Consider the following 17191-nt stretch of genomic DNA (forward strand, 5'->3'; position numbering starts at 1 on the left):
AATGATGTAATGTATTGTGATTAACATAATATAATAAAATTAAATTAAAAAAACAAAAAGAGATGTGTAATGCCAATGAGCCCTATGCTTTGAAAGATTTTAAAGAAGCAGAAAAGCTTAATAATATAATGTATACAATTTAAGAGATTTTGACTAAAATAAAAATAGATTATTTCCAGAAAACAGTTTAATAATTTTAACTTTTATTTTGTCAGTATATTTTTAAAACCTATGAGATTTCAGGGTGCCTGGGTGGCTCAGTCATTAAGCGTCTGCCTTCGGTCAGGTCATGATCCCAGGGTCCTGGGTTCAAGCCCCACATCAGGCTCCCTGTTCCACAGGAAGCCTGCTTCCCCCTCTCGCACTCCCCCTGCTTGTGTTCTCTCTCTCGCTGTGTCTCTCTCTGTCAAATAAATAAATAACATCTTTAAAAAAAAAAAGGATGAGATTTCAGAGAGCTCTCATAATTTTCTAAAAAGATGAAAAGATGTATACACACAGAAAATGTAATTTAAGATGGAATAAAATTAAACTCCCACTTACAGTGACTCCAAATTAAATAATGTTTAAATAATTAAATTAAATAAGGTTTAAAGATTTTGGAGCCACAGTTTTACTTTTTGAGTTTTTCAATGAAAATCAGTTTTGGAGAGGGCAACTTTCAAATGAACAAGCAAACCTTGAAAGTGTGTGTTTCATGAAAAATAAGATGGTTCCATGTGGTTGGACTTCAAAATAAAAGCTATTCTATATGGGAATTCTTTAGAACTCTAAATTTGTTTTCCACAAATATCATGGGACTGGCTTGTTTTGCTTTTGTGAACTAAGGAAATTGTTATAAGACATCAAAGTGACTCATTCTAAATAAAAATTAAACAAAAAATGTAATGGGGCAAGCACCGCCCACTTTTCCCATTTCACCATTCCAATCCCCTCAATTTATGGAGCATCTAATAAACTAAAAGTACACCACAGAGAGAAGTGAAATGCTACCCTGACAGATGGGAGTAGCTCAAGTTCATTCTTGACAATTTTCTATGATTTGAAATACTTATTTTTTTCTCCAGGAACAAAAAAAGCCATGAAACCCCACTGACCTCACTGAACCCCACATTGTTACTCTTGGAATGCTCCTATTAATCAAATCCTGCAAAAATCTCACTTGATCTGAAGAAGTTGAGCCCAAGGACACCCTCTTTGAAAGAAAGACAACAAAAGTCTGAACTTGACATTTTCTCCTTGAGTATTTACAGAGATGCTCTACTTTTAAAAGTGTAAAGAGTTTACTATAAGAAGGAAATGGGCAGTAAAACACAAAAATCAAAATTTACTAAATGCGGAGATCTTTACTTCTCAAAATACTTTGGCCACCTGAATCAAAACAAATCAAGTCTTTTTTTAAATGCCAGGTTCTATGAATGGAGCTACAAAAAAAAAAAAAAAAAAAAGTAAAAGATGCATTCTTCTCCTTAAGAATCTTACAGTTAACAGTATCCATCCCTCATTTCTGAAGAGATTTGCCAAGTCAAATGAGGTGAGGTTCACAGGGAAGCAGAAAAATAGGAGAGTCATGTGCTCACTAATTTTCTAATCTCAAATAAAGAGCCACAACTATTTTTGGGTTGACGGCAAAATAAAAAATGAGTTTTACAGATGCAAACAAAATAGAATACATGATGCAGAATAAAAAAAGTACAAGAGTTAATGAATAGTTAAAAATATATAATTAGCTAGGAAGAGAAAGTCAGACTCCTTACTCAAGGCTTCAGTCGACCAGGTGTATAAATGACACCCATCACATGCAATTTGTCTGAGGGAGTACGACTCCTTCATATGTGCACCAACAAAAGCAAAGGGGTTTGCTTCACAAACAGGAGAAACATCTGAATGATCCAGACACTGGCAAAGTTTTCAAGGTTCTGACCAAGAAAGAAAAACTACATGAATTCTCCCCGCTACTGTTAAGGGACACTTTAAGATAGGTAAGTAGAGAAAGGGAAGGTAATTACTGATTTGGTTTTGTTGGTAGGGAGTCAGACTTCAGTGGGAAAACTAATCCTTTCACCCAGCAGTTTCCCGTGTTTAGGAATTTCTACCAAAAGTTTTATTTAGTCTCATATTTATGAGCATAGTTTGTGAACAGTGGTCCTGGGGTGATGAAGTAGTTAAACCTCAGGAGCTGCAAATGGAGGGGCTTCCTGCTAACAGTGCCAGCAAGGAAGAATCAAGACTATATAACTTTGAGCAGCATGAAACCCTGAAAATGATTCTCCTTACCCCGCAAACTAGAAAAGGGATAAAACCTTCCCCAGCCCTGAAGCATACTTCGGAGTCGTGGGAAAACAACAGCCAGAGAAGTTGTCCTCAGGGGAGAAAGTGGTAGTAATGGCAAGAGGAAGCAAGTATCAGAGGAAACCCAATCTCTTGTAGTTAAATTTGGAACACCAAATTTAACAGAGGTAGCTATTCATAATATTATGTAGAAATGGACTAATAGATAAAGTTGCTGAGATACAGGTGATGAAAACTGTTGCCTGGACCACTTCCATCTTTGAGGATCTCAGTGTATCAAAAAAAAAAAAAATGAAGAAGAGATAAAAAGAGAGTTACTAAACAATGATATATTTTAAATGATCCCTCTTGTTAGACTCTGTGACTATATTACTACTTCATCTGGTTCATGATGCTACATCCCAAGACCAATGCCGCTCCCTCACCCTTCCCACTGTGCCTCTATCCGTCCTTGACAAACCCTGACATAAGCATTATAGCTTTTGCATTAGAAACTAGGGCCTTTGATATTTTTTGAAAAAATATTTAAAAATAGATAATAATACTATCAATGAAAATCAAAATGGATGTTTCTCCATATCTCCCTTTTAAGTTGTTATATGCACTTGTCACTAACTCAGAATCAAACGGGAGGAGCGAAGTACAGAAAGGAAAAAAAAAAGGAAAGAAACACTACATTCCACTAATGTGGTCAGTGTTCAAAAATGATCTTAAGTGTCAAAATAACACGGAGAACAAAAATCATGTAGTTCAAGACTTTACGAATGACTTCTTAGGGAAAATCTAAGGCTCCCAAAATGTGATGCTGAGAATATCATTTACTTCTGTGCAGATTCTACACTGAACTGTTCTGTGAACTCTTAGTTTACCTGCAGGTAAGAGAACATTCAATATGACCTAATGTTAGTAATTAACCACTTAGAAAATAAATATAGCAAAATAAGTTTCCTCTCAACACAGGCAAGTTATCTAATTCTTATAAAAACGTGAAAAACATGTCTTAAATTTTCATTTGTGTTCATAATGACTTTGCTAATTGTCTATTTTTATTAATAATTGCCATGTTGTCTTATTGTTGTTTGTAATTATAGCTACCATTTTTGTAATTTTGAACAAATATTCTAAAAAGAATGAATAAATTCTTTTAGAGAAAGAATCAGAAAAACAATGGCTAAAATCCAAGTATAACCAAATTATACTGATCCTTTATTTCTAAGCTGATCACAGGTATTTACTAAAAAAAATTAACTGTTTCCTAAGACAATGATTTATTACTACATTCATACAACAGTGTGCAAGCAAGCCTAGAACAGAAGGGCCAACACAGCCGGTATCTATTAACACGAAAAGTTGGTTGGAACTGTAGGCAAGTAATTAACCTTCTGGCCCAGAGCTTTAAAACCCCAAAAGCAGTTCCTAGAATTTCTTTCATAATTTATGAACAACTGATGGATTTCTTGTCACAGTCCGTGGATTCCCTTGCGGAATTAGCCCCAGCTCTCACCGACCCTAAGAAGCTATAAACCAACAGAAGAATGTGCTCTACTATTTCGGCTGACCCACAGAGTGCCATCCCTGTCACTGTAGCATAGGAAACCGGATGGTAAATTACAGAGCCGCCAGGCACAGACCTAAACATTTCACCTTCCCTGACGCTGATGGTGACACACAGTACATGCACCCTCACTCACCCCAGACCAGCCCTGTCTGACAGCAAACCCTCGTCTATGTTCTACAGATGATCTGTATTCTGCTGCTAAAGGTTATAAAAAGATGATGATGATGACACTGGGAACAAAAGGTCAGACCGTATATCAAGGGAGGTTGCATAACTGTGGTTAAATACAGGCAGGAATTATGAAGACAGAGCAAAGAGCCACCGTGGCGGCAGCAGCTCACATACCGCATGCGCACACTGTGCTAGGCACCGTGCAAGGTTCCCGACACAGACTTTTCATTTGCTCCTCAAAACAATGCCAGGACATTGGGACTGTTCTTTTTTTAAGATTTTTATTGCTGCCTGTGTTCTCCTTTCGGATTTTGATGGACTCCTGTCTCACATTCAGGTCTTTCAACCATTTTGAGTCTGTTTTTGTGTGTGGTGTAAGGAAATGGTCCAGTTTCATTATTCTGCATGTGGCTGTCCAATTTTCCCAACACCATTTGTTGAAGAGACTGTCTTTTTGCCATTGGACATTCTTTCCTGCTTTGTCGAAGATTAGCTGACCCTAGAGTTGAGGGTCCATTTCTGGGCTCTCTATTCTGTTCCATTGATCGATGTGTCTGTTTTTGTGCCAGTACCATACTGTCTTGATGATGACAGCTTTGTAATAGAGCTGGAAGTCCAGAATTGTGATGTCGCCAGATTTGCTTTTCTTCTTCAACATTCCTCTGGCTATTCGGGGTCTTTTCTGGTTCCATACAAATTTTAGGATTATTTGTTCCATTTCTTTGAAAAAAGTGGATGGTATTTTGATAGGGATTGCATTAAATGTGTAGATTGCTCTAGGTAGCATTGACATCTTCACAATGTTTCTTCTTCCAATCCATGAGCATGGAACGTTTTTCCATTTCTTTGTGTCTTCCTCAATTTCTTTTATTTATTTATTTGACAGTGAAAGAGCACAAGCAGGGGGGAGCAGCAGGCAGATGGAGAGGGTGAAGCAGACTCTCCGCTGAGCAGGGAGCCCGATGTGGGGCTCGATCCCAGGACCCTGGGATCATGACCTGAGCCGACGGCAGATGCTTAACAACTGAGCCACCCAGGTATCCCCGTTGGAACTGTTCTTACCCCAGTCCTTTAAATGAGGAAACTAAGCAACTTACTATAAAGCTCACGCAGGGAGGAAATGAATAAAATGGAGTTTGAAAGCCTGTCATATGACTCCACGATCCATACTTCGGATATGAACTAGGTATTAAATAACAAGAAGTGGAGATAGATGACTTTGTGGTGGGAAAATTTCTCCGTTAAGTGGAATTAAGTAACGAACTACAGACCCTCAAGCTTCTAAGTAGAGATTATTAACCTCAATTGGTTGATATGTCAACAAGATACTATCATCAAACATCATGGAAGGGATATATGTAATTCTACAGTAAGTTTCAGAGTAACAGTAAAACTTAGAATAAGAACTAAAAATACCAGAAAAGTGTACACTGAACAAAATTTAAGCCTTAGTTTAGCTCTAGAGGAACAATATACGAGTAGTGTAACCTTAGCAATTCACTGTATTTTGTGGGGCATGGGTTCAGTTAAGAGACTTGAACTACAAAATTTATGAAATTCCATCTATTCTAAAAGTGAAGGGTATTGTATTTTAATAATCTTTAAAAGCAAATGACTTGTGCACACTTGCTGTGCATGTTCTTATTCTAATCACTTAATTATGAAGAATGAATGGACTTCAGAAGGTGGATACAGGGTTTGTAAAAAATAACATTTTCAAAGTTAATGGAAAAAAAACCACAAAGTTTTGTCAGACTTCACCTTAGCAGTACAAAATGGCGGTAATGGGAAGGGGAGGGAGAAGGAGGGGAAAAGAAGGTGAAGCAAGGATACAACTGGTTGGTTACTTAAGGTAGTAAAGGATAAAACCAATCAAAATGTGAATTGGAGAAGTTTTTAAAATTTTTTTAAAGCACTATTAACAAAAAATTACAATAGAGACATAAATTCTGAGACTCTTCCCAGAACTAACAGGTAGTAATCCAATAGCTAAGTTATCACTGTCTTATAGAATGACCATTAGTCATGAGCCAATAAAATAAGACCTGTTCTAAGAAAATTAATATGAAGGAAACTGCCTTTAATACTCCACAAAGCAATACCATCATTATACTAAATAGGAAATGATGAAAGATAACCAGTTGGCAAGGTGGAAGGAAGAAACATAGACAGGAGTCCTGTTTTCTCTTCATAAAACTTAATGTTATTTGATGTTATAAAAAAGAGAATTAGCTTCCCAAAATATTGATGGACAGTTTGAATGCTACAAAAATGAAATGAAATTGACTCCTTCAACATAATGGGAAAACCATGGAAAGACTATTACCTCTATAAAAATCTTACCACATTGCAGTGTATTCAAATGTACATCCATCCCACTAAAAAGCCCAACTATCAATAATCATTTCCTAGAAATAAAAAAAGTAATCTGTCGAACTATATGACATTCTGAAAAATGTCAAACTATATAAATGTCAAATGTTCTTCTGGAAAACAAAGCTATGGAGACAGTAAGAAGATCAGTGGCTGCCAAGCACTGAGAGTTAGGGGATAAACAGACAAAGCACAGAGGATTTCTAGGGCAGTGGAAGTACTCTGTATGATATCATATTGATGAACACACATTACACATTCGTCCAAACCCATAGAATGTACAACACCAAGAGTGAACTATAATGTAAGCTCTAGACTTTGGGTGACTATAATGTGTCAATGTGAGTTCATCAATTGTAACACATACCACTTAGATTGGGGATGTTGATAACAGAGGAGGGTATACATAGTGGAGGGAGGGGGTAGGAGGGAAAATCTCTGGATCTTCCCCTCATTTCATTGTGAACCTAAAACTACTCTAAAAAATAAAGGCAGGGATGCCTAGGTGGCTCAGTCGGTTAAGGGTCTGCCTTCAGCTCAGGTCATGATCCCAGGGTCCTGGGATCAAGTCCCGCATTGGGCTCTCTGCTCAGCGGGGAGTCTGCTTCTCCCTCTGCTTCTGCCTCTCCCCTTGCTTATACTCTCTCTGACAAATAAATAAATAAAATCTTAAAATAAAAATCTGGAAAATTAAATTTAGTCATCATTTTCTCTGTATGTCATTACCCACTATAAAGGTGACTGAGGAAGAAAATGAACATGTAATCCTAAATACATACACACACACACACACACACACACACACACCCCTTCCATTTCATTCTAAAAGATAAAATTTTCACACTACTAAAATAATGTGAATTTTAGAATTCCATTCCTCATCTTTTATATTGGAGAACTTACATGATGTGTGTAAATCTTTTAATTATAACAACTACATAGCAGCTGTGTAGCAAAAAAGAAGAGATAACACAAAAATAAGACAGAACTTGAAGTCAAAAGATTTGGATCTTACTACTTTAACTGGATAGGTCATTTGTTTCTCTGAATCTCAGCTTCCTCATCTAGAAAATGAGAATGGTCTTAGAAACCTATCACACTAACTGTGGAAGGATTAACTCAGATAATATTTGAAAAAACTTTTCTCCTTCGATAAACTTGATTAAAAACCTGAGCCTGATCTGCCCTGCCCTTCAGCTCAGAATCTAGTCATGGAGCAGATAATGCAAAGTAAGTATAATATCATAATTGAAAAGAGATGTTTATATATAGTAAGCAAGGGGAGTCCCAAATCTCTACTAGATGAGAGGCTATGAAGAGCAAGAGACTATAATATACTACACAATTGTTTGTAATTATTCCAGTTCCTGTAGAGTGGACTTTGTCAAACAAAATGGATAGGGCATTTGTCAGGACCAATTTCCTCTACCTTTTTTCTAATAAGAATTTTAAAAACTAGCCAATTCCAAGTTAAAAAGAGTCATGGTAAGTTTTTAATACTGGTTGGCCAGATGTTGCTCTTTATTCCTTCATTTAAGCACTATGATTTTATATATATTGGTGAGCTAAATCTTAAACCATGCTGTTAATTATTATCTGTTATACAATTGTTTCCAACCAACAGCATGATAAAGCAGTGAGGTGAAGAATGGAAAGGAGAGCAAAGGGCCCAACTTTATATTGAGGTGGGACTGGCTAATAGATTGGGGAGTTCAGTAATTTTATTCTTTGATTTTAACATTTCTCAAAGTGAATTCCATGATTGTATAATTTATTAAAAAATGATTTTGTGGTCAATTAAATTTAGACTCAAATCCAGGACTTCTTGCTATGAAGCCAGCATTCTTTCCACTATCCCACAGGTATGGTAATGTATTTGTAGATTCTTTTATTTATTCAAGAAGCATTCTCTAGGTTCTTTCTCCATGCCAGTCAGTTCTCTGAATAGTAAACAAGTAAGTTATCAGATATAGGCACAGCTCTAAAGGAACAGAGAACTTACAGATGACTGAAGAAGTATGAGCACTTGGAAGCATGCGGTGTTGAGAGAAGCACAAATGTGGTGGGAATAAGGGATGGTCACGTGACATATTGTGGAGAAAGTTACATTTACTTGGAGACTGGGGGAAAGCAAAAGAAGCCTAATAACTGAGCCTGGAATGTCAACTGTGAGAGGAATTGGTAGTTGATGAGTCTCGTGATAGGTAAGGGACAGTCATTTTGCAGAAAGCAAGGGGAAACCACTGCGAGATTTATAGTAGGATAACAGCATGACTGGGTAAGCCTTACCAACTCTTTAAACCTTCTTTTGTAAAAAATAGATATACTTTACAATATATTTAAAAAAAAAACTTCTAAAGACTATGCCAATAGCAAATTTCATGGAATTCCTTTTTCAAGAAGATGACTAAGCATGCAGTAATGAAGTTCTGCTTCTTCAGAAGAATCTGAGTTTTCTCTCTGAGTGGTATGACTGTAAGCGACAAAATAAAACAATAAAAAGTCTGTTTATATTTAAAGAATAGAAGTCTTCCTGTTGAAAGAACTAGGCTTTGAGAGAGATGCGAACAAGATGTAAGCTGTGAAGCTGGATGTTCAGGACACAGCTCTTAGCGGCACTTAGTTAGCATCTGCATCCATTCAATTGTTCTCACTGGAATAGAACACTCCCACTTTTAATTATGAAAATTTTCAAACAGGCAGAAAAATTGGAAAAATAGTACAATAAGCCACATATACCCTCACTTGGGTTTAATGTCACCGTATTTGCTTTCTCATTCTCATTTCTCCTTTTTTTAAATATATTTTTTGCACTTCTTTTTGCTGCTCCATTTGAGAATCAGATGCAGAAACATGTCACACCTAAGTAATTTAGCATAAACCTAATAATAGCAGTTACCTGCATAATCATGTTAATATATTTTAAATATTTTATTAGACAAGAAACATATGAAAGCACAGAAAATCATCAAGAAAATTCAAATTGTCCATATTTATAATACAAAGAAATAACCACAATTAATAATTCAGTATTTAACCTCTAAGGCCTTTATATATAAATATATTATCCTTACAAAAATATATCATTTTGTTTTTATAACACATTTCTTTTCATGTTAACAAATATATGATTACTAATATATGGTATTGGTCACAGAATATTCCAATTTATAGATAGACCATAATTTATTTAACCAATCTTCTAAACTAAAGACTCTATTTCCATTTTTTTCCCCCTATTATCAATAGCTCTTCAAGGAACAGGAGATTGTTCTTTTTTTTAAACAAATTTTACTGCCTATGATCTCTTTTTGGACTTAGAAATCAAGCATACTTTGAGTTTATGTCTAATAAAGAAGATAGTAATAATTTAAAAAGCCAAGGACAACTTTTGATGTGACAAGGTAAATTAAATTTTTGATAGATTATCTTGGAGATCATTACAGTTTAATTTTAAGAAAGAAGTTAGTTAAAAACACAGAGCTCAGAATTTAAAACAACACTAAAAATAATTTTTCCAACCAAGTTCTCCTTTCAACACTTATTAAACAAAAAGGTCAGGTTAATCAGGAACACAGCCACCTAAATGCATTTTTTCCATCAAAAATGCATTTTTCCAAGGGTAATACATTAAAAAAAAAATGCCAGACAACGTGACAGTAAATTAGCTCCTTATCAATAGTCAATCAAGATTATGTCTATAAATTATTAAAGTTTCAGCATATTCAACGACTTAGGACCTTGATAAACTTGAAAGAAAGGAAAGGGAAAGATATTGAACATAAAATTCTCAGGATGGTATCTGTAAGAAGGAAAAACCTAAGAAAAGGAGAAAAGAATAATATAAGAAATTATATCAATCACTTGTTTCTTCTGTACAATCAGGACACAGTGCTAAGACTCTGGCACGATTTTAAGTCCACCCACCCTCCATCCACATGGCTCTCTACCGCTCTTTTCCTTTTGCTTCTTTTCTTTTTGTTGTTCTCTGCTTCTGTTTTGGTTCTCAAAACTTCACTTTCCCTGGATACTTCTAAGCAATAAGACCTCCTTTCTCTCTTTAGGGCACCCATTATTCTACATCCATCATGTATAATGTTTGATATGTTCTTGGTTATAGGTTTAGTTTAAAAGTATTTTAAGAGACCACTCTAAGATTACAAATACTATTTTGACATTATGTCTTTTAGCTTTAGCCAAAAAAATTCCAGAATAAGAAATTATGTTCCACAGCTGTCCTTTCCCCCACCTATGTGTAATAGTTGTGCTATTGATTCTTTGGTCTATGTAAGTTAACATTTCCTCATCCACAAAATAGTTACTATGCTAGACGTCTACTGCATGAGGTACTGGGGCTACAATGATAAAGTCAAATATTCTGGCTCTTGAATAGGAAGCCTCAGCAATGTAATCTAGTTACATTTTACCACATACAGTCCAGCTACTGAAAACCATTAAGATTCAGGTAAAATGATCTGGCTATCAATATTCAGAGTATTTTCTCAAGTCTTCTCAAGTATTTCTCTACATGACAGATAAAATCCAGACAAGGTCCTGTCAAGAATATTTAATTGTTTAAAGATATTTGCAAAAGATATATCCAGTAAGGGATTAATATCCAAAATATGTAAAGAACTCATACAACTCAAGACCAAAACAACAAATAATCCAACGAAAAAATGTGCAGAAGACCTAAAGAGGCATTTTCCAAAAAAGACATAGAGATGGCCAATAGACACATGAAAAGATGTGCAACATCACTCATCATCAGGAAAATGCAAATCAAAACCACAATGAGATAACATCTCACACCAATCAGAATGGCTAGTATCAAAAAGACTAGAAATAACAAGTGGTGGTGAGACTGTGGAGAAAGGGTAACCCTCGTATACTGCTGGTGGGAATTTAAATTGATGCAGCCGCTCTGGAAAACAGTTTGGAGGGTGCTCAAAAAAAAACCTAAAATTGGAAGTACCATGCCATCCAGTAATTGCATTTCTGGGTATTTACCAAAAGAAAATGAAAATACTAATTCAAAAAGATGTATGCACCTCTATGTTTACTGCAGCATTATTTACAAGAGCCAAGATATGGAGGCAATGCAATGTAAGTATCCATTGACAGATAAATGGATAAGGAAAATGTGGTATATATATATATGATGGAATATGATTTCACCAGAAAAAAGAACGATATCTTGCCATTCACAAGAGTGTGGATGGACCTAGAGGATATTATGCTAAGTAAGTCAGAGGAAGACAAATGCTGTATGATTTCACTTATATGTGGAATCTAAAAAATAAATGAACAAATAAACAAATACCACCACCAACGACAAAAAGAGAATTAGACTCATAAATAATAGAGAACTAACTAGTGATTGCCAGAGGGGAAGGCAGTGGGGGGATGGGTGAAATAGGTGAAGAAGATAAGGGAACAAACTTCAGTCACAAAATAAGTCATGGGGTTGAAAAGTGCAGCATAGGGAATATACTCAATAATACTGTAATAACTGCGTATGGTGACAGGTGGTAATTAGACTTATCCTAGACTTACCATGGTGAGCTTTTTATAACATATATAATTATCAGATCACTATGTTGTATACCCGAAACAAATATTCTATGTCAACTATACTTCAGTTAAAATTTTAAAAAAGAATAATTTAGTTGTTTATTCAGCCTTCACAAGGGCACAGCCCTCCTTCATGGGAGAAACTGCACAAAAAGTCATAAGAAATCAAGGGACGACCCCTTTAGGAAGCAATCCATGGCATACGGGACATTACGGTTCCATCACCCTCATAGCCAATAAAATCCTACAGCATCCAGGCAGTATTCCAAGAACTTTCTAACTTTAAAAAAGCCACATTTGATGTCAGTTATAGGAAGGAATTTTAAGAGGAGGCCCTTAGCCTTCTATAAAAAGTGAAACTGCCATTCCCTATTCCTCCATTAGAACAGAATATACAGTAAATCACAATTATATCACAACAAAACATTAGCCAAATTATTTCCATTTCAGACATATAACTTAGTTTGGGAAAGTAAACTTATTTAAGATTTTTCTAAAGTAAGGAACTGGATTCTATAAAATTTTAAGGAAGAGAAAATAGCCAAGATTAATTCTTAATCTGGGAGATATTTTGTAAGATTATTATATTCCTTGTCTTAAAGGAACTTGATTTCTTTAAGTTGTTTTTATCACCAATTACAGTTTACATACCTGTGTGGCTACGGATATGAACTCTCAGTGTACCACTGCTGGCAAATTTCTGGCCACAATATGGGCAGATTTTCTCCTTTTCTCCTGTATGGGTCTAATAGGAAAGGAATAAAAAGGGTTGAGGATAAATATAAAGAATTAGGTTAAAATGATTAAGTGCCTCTGACAATGGTAAATCCTTTTTTTCCAGGATTATGTTTCATTAAGATGATTTAATATCAAATTGAGATTTTAAACAATTTATCATGAGTATTCCCACTGATTCAAAAAAATAAAATAAAATAAAAACACAAACCTTAGAATCATGCATTAGTGCTAATTTGAAAATAATTCTGCAGTTTACTTTTTAAGCCTTTATGGAGCCCCCAAGTAAAAGCGATTAAGTTATACAAAACCAGTATATGCTGGCAAAACCGCATAATCAAAATGGGGTTAAAGCTGCCCTTTACTGCTGCCAAGAAACACTTCCTTAGAAGCATTTTTCACATTCTTCGTGTGTATTTAACTCTTGAGTACAGAATTAATCTCAATAAAGTAATCTATTATTTGCATTATGTTTGCCTGACTGGATTGATTTTACAGCAAAGCAAAAAGAAATATAAATCCGATTTGATCTTTAAAATCAGCAGTGTTAATTGAGCAGTCAATTTGAAAGAACATCCTTGCCCTCCACACACCTTTAATCTCAGCATAAAACAACCACACAAGGAAAGGTGAATATGTATCATCAAAAGTGAATTTTGCCGGAATGTTAGAGAGTTCAAAGAAAAGAGTAAGCTCTCCCAAAAAGAGGAGGCAGATGGAGATTTTTAAACTTGTCTCACAATCTCATCAGGAGACCAGTTATTCTACCAGCATCAAAATAGGTCATTCCAATAAATGAGGGGGTCAGAGCTACTTTTCAAGTCCCATTGTTTTTCAAACTTAGGAGAAGGGGAAAAGAAGGGAGAAGGAAATTACTCTGGATATCTGCACATTCTCAGTGACACCTTTTAAAAATTTTTTTTTCATTTCAATGATGACCTACACATCAATGAAAGCATACAGTGGATCATCTGTGTTACCACCAGAACGCAGAGTTTCCAGGGCCTGTGTTTGCATTAGGTTTGTGCAAATTACTGGCATAGCCATGGGCTAATGTAAAAAGAATAGGAAAGTTTTATTTATTTATTTATTTATTTTTTTCTTTAAATTATGTGTTCCCAGGAGGGACGCATTGGCCGGGATTGAGTGAAGGGGGGGAGGGGGGTGGGGCAGTTACCTCATCTCAGAAAACCACCAATGTAGCAAAACATTCTCTATATTAATTGCTAACTTTAATATAATTAGTTTCATAGCCTTATTGGTATTTAATTTGAAAATTTTCACATTTGAATTATAATGTGCATTTGGATAGACACTATTGTATTTGTAGTTTTTAAAAGAGTTATAAACTAAATACCTTAGTCAACATCAGTGTCCTTTTAAATATTTTTCCATTGAAAATGATTTACATTATATTCAAGTTTGAGAAATAGAGTCTAACCAACTGCCACGCTAGCCAATGACACTGGCTACAACAGACATCTCCTTGATTCTGCATTTGGCAGGAACTTAACTTTCCATTTTCACTCTAAGTTTTTATACAAAACAGTTATACATTCTTTACTGTAAGAGCCGTTATTCCCATGGTCCCCATTATGGCTCATTTTAAAGGAAATGGTATAACATTTTAACATACAGCAGACCTATTTTCTTCTCATTCCCTGACAGAAGGGGCAAAATACAATAATTCTTTCTTGATTAGTGTACGGTTGTTTAGAAATTGTATATATCTATTATTACAACATTGGATTATTCCAAAGAGGCAGCTATCAATTTATTTATAGTATCCATATAAAATCCACAGCATTTCTTTTGCTGCTACATAAGTATTTCATTGCTCACCTACATGACCTAAGTTACTTTTCAGTGGCATAAGTTTCAAACTGAACAACTTTAAGTCAACATTAATGAAAAGAATTAAAATGCTTCTTTAGTTTAATTCAAAAATGTATCATCCTATTAGATATGGAATTTGGTTAATTGGTTTTAAAAGTCATTTAAGGTACAATACTAAAATATCTTAAATATAGATAAGAAAGCATGGAAACAGATCACTCTGACAATACTGGATAAATGTATGAGACAAAAATGAACAATGCTCTGCAAAATGTACTATACGACAATCTGTGATTGTGGACAAACAACGATTATCTCTCTTGAAAACTCGCTATTTTTTCCCACAATGATTAAAACATGACACAAGTTTATTAAATTCATGCAAAAAAGTAATTCAAGCAAAGACAGTTGAAAGACTGTCTTATCCAGAAATTTGAAAAAAGAAGACAATATCATTATTACTGAACATTAAAGAAACAGGAAAAGAACGTTCAATTCAGTCCTTTGACACAGCCATACTAAGGACAGGTACCAAAATAAAAGTCACACTGAAGCAGGAATCACTTCCTCACATTCACTCAGCAGTACACACCAAGTAGCCGAATCTGTTACTTCTTAGTCATTTCTAGAGTCAACAGTAAAACTTATAATGGTGTTTGTTACACTATGAATTTTGCTATTTTTGAAAATACACTTAAAATGTACTTACAAAACAAATAAAAATAACCTCTTGATTTGCCTACAGTAATTAGGATAACACAAAAAAGATAATCTCCAAATCACCATAAGTAAGAACCTCATTTTATTTGAGTTAAGCAAATACTTATCAAGTCCCTCTTCTGTGCCAGGAACCTCCCTAGGCCCTAGAGATGCAAGATGAAGAAGGACCATTCCAATCCTAGAAAAGAGCTCAATCTAATAACTTGTCAATAAACACCTGAATTTTTAGTTCTGAAAAATAAAATTAAGGCACTAATCATTTTTTAGATAAAAACCCACAATAATTCAAAAATGTACAAAAATTGACAAGCTCCCACTCATCAAATACTTTGACCCATCTATCACCATAGCTCGGTGTTATGCAGAATCCATACCTAAAACTAGGTTCACCTTCATCCAAATTATATATCTCTTCTGAAAAAGTAAAGAGCAGACATTTTTTGAAGAGCTCATATAAACCATGCATCCCTTGTCATTTTGAGGAAATATGTTGATTAATATAAAATTGATTATCACATAATTAGCATGCATGCCTATATTGCTGAATATGTAATCCATTTAAACTCACAGAAGGCTTCTACTTACTTTCTTATGACTTCTAAGCACTGAAGGTGTAACAAATGCCTTATTACATAGCTCACATCTGTATTTCTTGTGTCTTTCATGGACCACCTGGACGTGAACATTTAAGGTATCCTTCCTTTTAAAGGTAGCGTCACAGTGATGGCACTTGAAAGTCCTCTCACCTGAGAAGTGAAAAAGTCAAATAAGAGAAAGATCAGATGCAATAGCAGGGTGATGTTAACTCTCCCTCATAGGTTCCAGACGTAGTGTTCTCTTCTCCAAAAAGTTAGCTTTATTACTAACAATTTATCATAACCAGAAAAGGTAATTTTTCACATCTTTCAATTCCATATTTGTTCATTCATTATGTGACCAGTGGGAAGTACTTTAACCTTATGTTCTCAGCCTCTTTTATTGGAAAAGGTGGAGACTCAGTTAGCTAATTTTCTAAAGGAACCATGAACTTTCTTTAAGAAAGTAAGTCTTTCTAGGGCAGGGGCTCAGGTTTGAAGTAAGTAGATTCTTGTGACAAAAGGCTTCTGTCAAGCAGAGTTAGTGGCTTTTGGGGTCCCTCCTAAACTCCCCTCACTCCACAACCTTTATGGCCTTTAAGGGACAGGGCACAAGCAGAATAGGGTCATGGGTAGCACAGTGGGGAGGGAAGCCCCTGGGGGCACACAGAAATAGGTCAGAGCCAGCCCCCTTCTAGGACAGGAGAGGGCTACAACACCCCTTTACTTCCTCAGCACTATCTCAGGAACTTGGACTAGAGGCACCCTAACATGGTCCTTGGTCTGCTAATTAATTCATTAGCCAGGGAAGGGGCGCAGCTCCCAGGCTCTCCTCAGACAGGTTAGGGGGCTGCCTCTCAGAGAGGCAGTTGGATTGGGACAATTATCCTTTTCTACCCAAGAGCCCCGGGGTACCTTTGAGGGTTTTCACCTTGTTCTCATTCTATAGCCTAGACCCACAGGGAAAGCAACTCCACAAACTATGTTTAGGGGTTGTATGGTATGGTACTTTTTAAACTTTCATATAATGCTATCCTTGTAGGTCTTCTTAACAAACACGTCTACCTTTTAGTGGTCTATTTAAATACATTAAATACATTTAAGCGATGCATGTGCACAATTAGAAGGCAGTTTTACCTCTCAGGAATTTTAACACAATTATATAAATTAGACAGACTAGTATTTGTTTGTTTGTTTGTTTTAAGATTTTATTTATTTATTTGACAGAGAGAGAGAACACAAGTAGGCAGAGTGGCAGGCAGAGAGAGAGGGAGAAGCAGGCTCCCTGCTGAGCAGCGAGCCCGATGCGGGGCTCGATCCCAGGACCCTGGGATCATGACCTGAGCCCAAGGCAGAC

The 17191-nt window shown here is 35.6% G+C and overlaps 1 protein-coding gene across 9 annotated transcripts in view; it reads right to left on the reverse strand.

The window, feature by feature from the left end:
• PRDM5 (PR/SET domain 5) overlaps nucleotides 1-17191 on the reverse strand; it is a 190876-nt gene that overhangs the window by 59607 nt on the left and 114078 nt on the right. For 7 of the 9 annotated variants that reach the window (XM_073892198.1, XM_073892199.1, XM_025873953.2 and 4 more), the window contains 2 exons: nucleotides 15845-16005; nucleotides 12620-12713 (listed from right to left, as the gene is read on the reverse strand). In XM_073892198.1, the coding sequence (XP_073748299.1) occupies nucleotides 12620-12713; nucleotides 15845-16005 (255 nt within the window). Of the gene's footprint in view, nucleotides 1-275; nucleotides 404-10088; nucleotides 10214-12619; nucleotides 12714-15844; nucleotides 16006-17191 lie in introns of those variants that run through there. The other 2 variants (XM_073892200.1, XM_073892204.1) reach the window with 2 other exon arrangements.

The sequence above is a fragment of the Callorhinus ursinus genome, unplaced genomic scaffold, assembly GCF_003265705.2.
Source record: "Callorhinus ursinus isolate GAN/ISIS: 27379988/994484 unplaced genomic scaffold, GSC_fseal_2.0 scaffold4, whole genome shotgun sequence".
Classification (NCBI taxonomy): domain Eukaryota; kingdom Metazoa; phylum Chordata; class Mammalia; order Carnivora; family Otariidae; genus Callorhinus; species Callorhinus ursinus.